General features: G+C 37.9%; 1 protein-coding gene across 1 annotated transcript in view; it reads left to right on the top strand.

The window, feature by feature from the left end:
• Nucleotides 1–791: 791 nt before the first annotated feature.
• The window catches only part of LOC126809984 (glutamate receptor ionotropic, kainate 2), a 155575-nt gene continuing 146168 nt past the window's right edge, over nt 792–10198 (top strand). The window contains exon 1 of the mRNA XM_050534870.2: nt 792–1193. Coding sequence (XP_050390827.1) covers nt 1097–1193 — 97 coding nt within the window. The 5' untranslated portion in view covers nt 792–1096. The remainder of the gene's footprint in view (nt 1194–10198) is intronic.

Genomic DNA, 10198 nt, shown 5'->3' with positions numbered 1-10198 from the left:
AGAGCGAGAGAGAGAGAGAGAGAGAGAGAGAGAGAGATGGGTTTTAACGCCCACTCGACACAAACTAGGTCATTTCGGGACCAACATATGGTTTCAATTTTATTGCAATAATTCGCTTGCGCGTTGGGGTTTTAGCAGTGGGGGGAAACCGGATGACCCGGAGAATTATTGAAATAAAATTGAACCATATGTTAGTCCCAAAATGACCTAGTTTGAGTCGAGTGGACGTTATAAACTCTCTCTCTCTCTCTCTCTCTCTCTCTCTCGTAATGAGCATTAGCACTGTTTGCTATGTGTACGAGCTGAACTACTTACTAATTTAATATTTAAAACCAATGAATAATTTGGTGTAAACTAAATGATAATAGTTTTATAATTATAGATTATCGTATTACAGGTATTATAATGGTCGATATATTGTTAATTAAAACAAGTCATGACACCTTGAAACCATCGAAGCGTGAAGAGAGTTACTTGGATGATCTTGTATTTTGATCTCTGATATAATCTCGGTGAAGAATAACATTATACACATATAAACTCAGTTCGTTGTAAGTTAAACCTCGAGTCACTGGGAAACAACAACAGCGCTTCTTCCATTACGGCTCTTCATACAGAACTAACTATAGCGACTGCTACAAGGCTGACGGCACTGTTATAATACAACGAATGGACTGCTCCAGTGAATAACATGTGCGAACTGTAAACGGCTAGTTATATGATGTCGGTTTGCTGAAGCTCGTGTAGGAACACAACCCATCTCGTTCTGTCTTTTTCTCATCTTGAATATAATGTTTTAATATCTTATATCTCTCGTAAAAACGGTGCTTTCAAAAGGAGTATTCTTAATATACAAAATGTAAACGAATTCTTGTTGAAAAATGGTATCATTTTGTGCAAGTTTGACGTGAAATGGGAAAACGTGTTCAGTGTGTATGTAAAAATAAGGAGTATTATTATTATTCAATTGTGGTTATCTATTGGTTTTGGGAACGGATTTACCAGTTCTCCTGTAACAGCTCCCGCTCCTGAAGTATCTAGTGTTTGGTTAAGGGCGCGCCGAGAAGCCCGTGTGGAGGGGCTTGTGTGTACTAAAATGACGAGTCGACATTGGAAAAGATTAACTACTTTTTTCTTATTGGGTTTATCTCTGTTGCAATGTTCGGATTGTCTACCGGAACTTCTTAAGATTGGTAAGTAGATTTTAATATTTATTTAATTATTAATGCTGTTAGTTTTTGATCTCTTGCTAATGCTAAAAAAACCCACCATCAAATCCGATTCCTTACACATTCTGTTGTTGTATTTACTGCTACGAAATGCGTGTTTTCAAGTCCTGTTATTGACAATGATTGTCCGCAATTAGAAGACCTAGTTCAGAGTTTTATTACACCAATTACTATCCATAACCTGTCCATTCGGACCATGAGAACATAATTTGTTCTAAGACATAACGTCCAATCCGACCACGTTAACAGAATTCGTTTCAAACGAAACCAGTTCAATCCGACCACGTTAACAGAATTTGTTTCATACGGAACCAGTTCAATCCGACCCCGTTTAACAGAAATTGTTTCAAACGGAACCTGTCGAATCCGATCATGATATCCGAATTTGTTCTGATCGGAACCAGACCCTGATATCCCACCCCGGAACCAAAGCAATCCCACCCCGATTTCATAATTTGTTCTGAATGGAACCTGCACAATCGAACCCTATGAAATCCCCACTAAATGAATTTATCCTCACGCATGACGTTTTTGACATTGATTTACCATTATGCAGTGACCACTTGCGAATGGACATAACACATATTACCAAACGGGAACCATGACAAACAAAGATTTTAAAGGAGTTATTAGCAACATATACCTATTTAAAGTAGCTAAATCGCTAATATTTGGGACCTAGAAATATCAGAAACCCATCTTTACCATGTAAGATCACAACATTAATGTTGATTTGAATTGACAAATAATTCGGGTTTTCAATTTCATAGATGATGTTGAGTTAGAGAATTAGCTACTTTAAATTGACTATGCTAAGACAAATTTTACAAGACACTTGTGCAGTTGAGTCCTCTAAACGGATAATTGATTATAGTTTGGAAACATTCCGTCAACATTGGATCTTTATCTTTGAATTGCCAATAAAATTCGGCTGTTTGTCACATTACGACCCTACTCAACATACCAACGTTCTTGTTTACTTACTATTTGCTAACTTGCGCTTCTCGCTATTAATCACTCACATGCCCTACCTCCCCCCGATAGTTATTGCAGGAAAGACTGCAATTAAAAAAATAAATAAAAAATTAAACAAACACAGACACCACAACCCAATACACAATAGTCGTAGAAAACACAGAATCAATGAAACATAATGAGGTGAAAAATATTTAATGGAAAGGTCAGCAGTCCGGGAGATCCCACGCAACTGCCACCGTTTCATTAAAGATATTTCTTTGTGGGCAAATTGAAGAAACCGTAAAGTTTCCTGTAGGAGACCAACGTAATCATAAAGTCCATTGTTATCCCCGTTGAAGAGACCAGAGAGTCTCATATTGGGCCGCACTCCCCGTTAGCTTCACCACAGAATAAGACCCGCAGAATCTCCCCACAGCCCTGTTAAATGAAATCATAGAACTCACCATTAGCTCACCAAAAATCGCCAGGGTATATCATTGGCGCCATCAAATGAAGCATAGCGTTTATCATTGGTGCCACCAAATGAAGCATAGCATCTATAATTGACGCCACTAAAGGAAGCATAGCGTCTATCATTAACCCCACCAAATGAACTATATCGTCTCCATTGAGCTCACCAAACAAACCTCAAGAGTCTTTTGTTGGCCCACACGAAAGGAACCCAAGATTTCCCATATTAGTCCCAACAAAGAATTAGAGACCCAGAATCACCCATTAGTTACGTCAAATGAAATAATCAAGTGTCCCAACTATTGGACGTCGCCCAGTCTGATTAAAACACAGATCCTATTTCGTTTCGTTTTTTATAGTTCAAAATTAAAGGCCATCGAAATTATAATAAAAAAACGAAACGAAATATAAATCGGTATTTTAATCAGATTGGCGTCGCCCAGCATCACTTTCCCATTTCTTTGTTTATGGTTTATTTTATATAAAATTCCAAGGAAGTGACGAATAAAACTATCACTGTACCATTTGAGGAATGGCTATAGCACGAAAAGCTTTTCCTGGAGTATCAAGTTTGTTGCTCTGGGATTAATTTATTTGGATTAATTTATATGATGAATATCATCTAGGAGGAAACAAATTAAATGATATTTCTATGAATTATGATATTTTGAAACAGTTTTTGATATTTTTGATATATAACTCCGTTTGTTATTAATCCTCATAAATGTTTTATTTTATAGAACACATTATTTTTATTACCCAAAACAAAAACTAGGATTTTTATTATACGATTGAGACGATTTACTCAATACTAATACTACGCAATACTTACCCAATACTACCCAATACTACCCAGTACTACCTCAATATCTCCACCACCCAATACTGCAACATAATGATGAAAAATGGGCATATTATTTGATCGAACGATATTTTGTATCATATTATTGCTTACCGTGTCCAGGGTCAGATTAAGACCTATAGAGGTCCTAATCACTTGAAAGATTTTGGGGCCTCCGTATATTATACAATTAAAAATGTAAACAATCACAAACCATAAACAATCCGTCAATCACGTGATTAGAGTTCCAATGAGGTTTTATACACGTCATTATATTGAGACAAAGAAGGAAACGGTAAGAAAAGACAAAAAAAAAAAAATAATAATAAAAAAATGATTAAAAGTTCCTTTTTAAAGGGACAATAACACTCTTGCTGGCTTGACAGCTCCAAAAAATAAAAAAATAGCCTTGTTCTAAGTACTAGATGTGTTGGTGTTCACCTGTTGTGTAAATTATCCATTAAATCCTATTTTACTTGTCCAGAGGGTTCAAAAATATTTTTAAATCCAAGTCACATTTGAAAAGCTTTACGTCAGGCTTTTCAAATCATTTAGTTGAATTTTTCCAATTTTTTAAATTAGGTGTGTTAAGATGAAATTTGTATCATCAATTAATTGGAATATTGTAAAATAGTGCAATTTGTTGACCAGAATAAAGATTGGGACATATTATTCAGTTACAACAAGAGTGGTATTGAGCCTTTAATTTTTAAATTAAATATTTTGAATTCATTATCCAATAAAGCAAAAATACTGTGATGCCTCCTATCAGTGATGCTTATTTTGCTTAATGGTTAGTCGTTCGGATGGTACGAAAACACGAGGTCCCGTGTACACATTGGCGTGCACGTGAAAGATCCCTTGACAGTTGGAATTCGATATAAGAGTAGGCCGTAGCGCCGCTGCCCGGGCAAAATTTCCCTCATAGCACACTGTATGGCGTATGCCCGTCTTCATTAGCCCAGTTTAGGAGCAGAACAGTAGGACGTTAAACCCCATTTCATTTCATTTCATATTTACAATGTTGTTTTGTTTGAAACAGCATATTATTTACTTTTTGTTCTTCGGCGGTGATGCATGCATGGCCCATATCTGTTTCACAGACTATGACGAATGTATTCTAATATCTCTGTAAAAGATGACTGCCTTCAACACATGTCGTCATATCACGCGGCGTCAATCATTGGCCCAAAGGCGCGTGCATTGTTTCATCAGACGTTACTGATTCGAGCAGAATGGCGCCTTTTACTCATTTTGATATCCATTTACACTACACTAGGAAATAATTTTTACCTACAAATACGTTATTGTTCTAATACATAAAAAAAAAAATGTTTTAGAATTTAATTTGTCGGAGGAAAAAAGTTAATATTTAGAGTTCATTATGTCTTATCAGTGATTGTTGCGGCCTAGCGAATATTCACTGCGGATCAATGTGGCGTGGCCCATATGTAGATGTGGTGTATAATGGTTAGTTTTAGTCAGCCATCTTGAAGTGTGTGTTTATGTTTATGTGGTTGGTTTGTTTGTAATTTGTGAATATTTTATTCTCAAATTGTCTTTCTGTAAAGGCGCATCTGACATGAGGAGGAAAAACAAAGAGTTAAAAATTAAAATTCGTACAAAGAATGTTTATGACAGAAAAGGGGTTTTGGTGGTCTAGTGTTTTAACGCGCGCGCTGTATCATACGGTCTATCAATGAGTCAACTGGCGTGGGTTTGATTCTCCGTTTGTACGTGACAAGGAGTAGGGTCGCCTGTCCAACCTCGTGGGTTTTCTCCGGGTCCTCCGATTTCCTCCAACTGCTAAAGCCCCCTACGCGCAAGAGAATTTTTGAAATAAAATAGAACCATGACCTAGTTTGTGTCGAGTTGACTAACATATGGACAGGTCATAAAACAATTTAAAGAATCTTTGTTTATCGTTTGTTCAGTATTTTACAATATTTAAATGTACACGTTTACTGTGAGTAGACGGCTTACTTATTGACCAGCAGAGATTTTGCAGGGATGCAGGATGGAAGGCGTGGTCATTAACAGACTCTAGTTGTTCGTATGGAACGAAGACTTCGAGAACACTTGGCAACTGGTCTTCGACGATGAGTTGGCTAGGTGGAAGCGGCCCTGTCCGGGAAAAATTTATCCCATAACACACTGTATGACGTATGCCCATGTTCATTATCCCGGTTGGTGTAGAAAGGTAGCACGTAAAACCCCATTTTATTTGATGCAGATTCCGTCGATATGTTACCGCGTTAGAAACAGTCGATGAGTTATTTCTGAATTGTATGGTGCAGGTAATATTGCCCAGTGAGTCGTATCTTAGAGGTGTACAATCTAATCCAATATTACAGGCTTCACGTGATTCTTTAAAGATACATTATGTAATAGCTAAATCTACCTATTGAAGGTCTTATTATTGATATTATAATATTGTATAAATTATTATTTAGACATTTATTCACATGGCAAACCTATAATAAACTATCTAGAGATTTAAATGGATTTAAACAACACGATCAGCATTTTTCTGATTGAATTAAAAAATTAATGTGTATCGAGACTGAATCTTGATTAACAAGTGTCGTTGCTATGACAGTAAACTATTTATGCCACATCTTGTCAAAACTTCAAACACTGACATTTCGCTCAGAATAAGGTACTAATTTGAGAGAGAGAGAGAGCGAGAGAGAGAGGGAGAGAGATGTGATGTGATTTAACGTCCAATTGACACAAACTAGGGGTCTTGAGAAGTGGGAGGAAACCGGAGAACCCGGAGACAACCCTAACATACTTATAGAAAACAGCTACTTATATAGTCGGTCGACGTTTAGAAGAGTATTCTTTCAACGTTACCCAGCTTATACAGTGATACAAACTATATGAGTAGCGGAGGGCCTGACAAGGACGGCTGTCTAGTCGTTCAGATAGGACGAAAAACCGAGGTCAAGTGTACACATTGGCGTGCACGTAAAAGATCCCTTGACATTTGGAATTCGATATAAGAGTAGGTCGTAGTGCCGCTGTCCGGGCAAAATTTCCCTCATAGCACACTGTATGGCGTATGCCCGTCTTCATTAGCCCAGTTCGGAGCAGAACAGTAGGACGTTAAACCAAATTGCATTTATATGTGTTATAGTTTATTACACTATCCAATTACTAAACGTCTCTTAAACGATTATGAATTGATTTGTAACGAACCCAGTAATTGGTCCGATTAGCGATCGTAGCACGTGATTCTCAAGCAGCATTGAGACATTATCTTGATGCTGTGTCGACTCGACACAAACTAGGTCATTTCGGGACTAACATATGGTTTAATTTTATTTCAATTATTCGCTTGCGCGTAGGGGTCTTTAGCAGTGGGAGGAAACAGGCGACCCTACTCCTTGTCACGTACAACCGGGGAATAGAAACCACGCCAGTTGACTCAATGACAGACCATATGATACATCGCGCACGTGCTAACTATCCTCCCCCCCTCCCCTTGATGCTGTGAACATGTAGAATAAATATATACCATAAAATATATACAACCACGTGTTTTTTTATACTTTGTTTACATACGTTTAATGGCGGATCTGAAGATGTTATTATTTTCTGAAAACATTAGCCAAATTATATTAACTAAACAGTTTCCACCATTTCTTAACGTCTTGGGTTTTTTTGTGTGTGCTCCATGCAAGCTAATGATGAAGCGCTTGTCTCTTTTATGTCAGAATAAGTTAAGGTTCAAAAGAGTGCGTGCTTATTCACGAACATCTAATAACATCTCTTTTTTACTTGTATTATTGTATAATAAAGGAAATGAAATGGGGTTTAACGTCCTACTGTTCTTCTCCTAACCAGGACTAATGAAGACGGCCATACACCATACAGTGTGCTATGAGAGAAATTTTGCCCGAACAGCGGCGCTACGGCCTACTCTTATATCGAATTCCAACTGCCAAGGGATCTTTTACGTGCACGCCATTATGTACACGGGACCTCAGTTTTTCGTCCCATCCGAACGATTAGACAGCTGTCTTTGCCAGGCCCTCCGTCCTGCATCACTGACAAGGGGAAACCACACCGGAAAATCTGGGTGAAGTTTCTCGGCCAAGCAGGGGTCGAACACCCGACCTCCAGGCTAGCGAGCCAGGGTCTTACCCACTTAGTCACGTGATCCCCGTATAATAAAGGGGTTAGGTGGCCAAATAGTTTAAAGCATTCGCGTTAAATCATAAGGTCTGTCTTTGAGTCAAATGGCAGGGTTTCGATTTCCCGTTTATACGTGACAAGGGCTAGGGTCGCCTGTCGAACCTCGTGAGTTTTTTCCGCGATTTCCTCCCACTGTTAAAGACCCCTACGTGCAAGCGAATTATAAAAATAAAATTTTACTATATGATAGTCTCGCAATGACTTAGTTTGTGTCACGTGGACGTTAAATCCCATCTTTCTCTCTCTCTCTCTCTCTCTCTCTCTCTCTCACTCTCTCGGGTTAGATTCGGTTTCCTAGCCTCGTGGGGTTTCTTTCCCCGGGTATTACAGTTTCCTCCGATTTCTAAAGACGCATTTCGTACCCCGGAATCCTGTAGAACTAGTTATTTTTAATTCATTGCTATAAAATAAAAACATTATCGTAAACAATTACAACACAATTAACAATAACAACCACATACCAACGATCAACAATACCTCTAATTCTATATTCTTTACTGTTATATAAATCAACCGTGACTATATCTATATTTAATTCATGTATAATATTGACAAATAATTCTAAATGATGGCCCTAATTAATAGGAATACGTCAGGTATATATAGAACTCGTTTTTCAGATCATTTCATTTTATTTAATTTCTCATTTGCATATCTGCATCGCTGTTTTGGTGTTAAGAGAGCGAGAGAGAGAGAGAGAGAGAGAGAGAGAGAGTTTAACCACCATTTAACACAAACTAGAAAGGGGGGGGGGGGGGGTTAACGTCCACTCGACGCAAACTATGTAATTTCGGGATTTAAATAATTCACTTGCGCGTAGGGCTCTTTAGCAGGGGGCGAGGGGGGGGGGAGTATCTAGGCGCCTGGGGCGAACAACACGAATCTAACAATGAGTAGGAGTAAAATATCCCTCCTCTTGCAGACTGAAAATAGCTAAATCGCTAATATTTGGGACCTGAAATGAAATGAAATGCTCCTAAACTGGGCTAATGAAGACGGGCATACGCCATACAGTGTGCTATGAGGGAAATTTTGCCGGGGCAGCGGCGCTACGGCCTGCTCTTATATCGAATTCCAAATGCCAATGGATCTTTTACGTGCAAGCCAATATGTACACGGAACCTCGGTTTTTCGTCCCATATTTGGGACCTAGAAATTGACACAAATGGGTCGCATCGCATATAATAATGTTATATGAATGTATATAAACTGATTAACATTCAATTACTCTAATTTCTAATCAGTTATGTTCGCCGAAATACGCCAGAAGTCTCAATCGAATGGCAATATCTAGAGTCTGGTTATTCCAGTCTACACCGATAGTATTTATTGCACATGCTCTCCAGATAAGAATACGACGTCACCGTTTGACATGACTTGTGGAATATGTCTAGTCTCGTTCTTCGAGTCCCTTGTTACAAATAGCGCTGAAACACATTATGGTACACCATTCGTGTACCAATAGTAAAATGTTTGTTTTGTCTTAAATATTGGATATCAAAAGCCCATTTTTTTCCCGGTAAGATCACAACATCAATGTTGATTTAGATTGACAAATAATTCGTGTTTTCACTGTCCAAGACTTTGGATGATATTGAGTTAGAGACTTAACTACTTGAATGACTTATGCCGTCGTCAATAGGGGGGTTGGATGGCCGTATGTTTAGCACGTGCGTGTTGTATCATAAAGTCTGTCATTGAGACAACTGGCGGGGTTTCGATTCCCCGGTTGTACGTGACAAGGAGTAGGGTCGCCTGTCCAACTTCGTGGGTTTTCTCCGGGTCCTCCTGTTTCCCGCCACTGCTAAAGCACCCTACGCGCAAGCGAATTATTGAAATAAAATTAAACCATATGTTAGTCCCGAAATGACCTAGTTTGTGTCGAGTGGACGTTAAACCCCATTTTTCTCTCTCTTATGCGGAAAAGCAGGCCGTCAAACCCGATTTCATTTCATATCATACCAAACGATATTGAAAAAAATTTATATATTAAAACAGAATGTAATCGATACTGTATATAAATAATAAATTTTTAATATTCCGTTGTTATGACATTTGATGTTTTTAACTGATAATGGATAGTCTACTAATGGAGCAACAGGGCGTATAATATAGACACATTATTATGAAAAGCTCACTATATTTAACCAACCAGATCAAAAACAAAAAAATAAAAATAAAAGAAAATAATAATTGGCCGCTGTAAAAAAAAAAAGACTTGAAATATCACGTGTCCAGGAAATGGCATTTCAACATCGGAAATTGAATTTAAAGAAATACATAACGGTAGAAACAATTAAGGTCTTTGCGCGTGATTTTAATTTTACGGATGGTATCAAAATTTTCATGGCTTAAACATACATTATGCAAGAGCTAAATCTGCCTATTGCAGGTCTTTCTTTAGGCCTTAAATGTTATCTAAATTATTAATTAGACATTTTTTAACTTATCCAGGCCATAATCACCCCTCGATGGCATCGGATTTCTCCGATATTAAAAA

Source organism: Patella vulgata, chromosome 2 (assembly GCF_932274485.2).
Source record: "Patella vulgata chromosome 2, xgPatVulg1.2, whole genome shotgun sequence".
Lineage (NCBI taxonomy): Eukaryota > Metazoa > Mollusca > Gastropoda > Patellidae > Patella > Patella vulgata.
The sequence above is the reverse complement of the archived record's forward strand: the minus strand, read 5'-3'. Positions and strand labels throughout refer to the sequence as shown.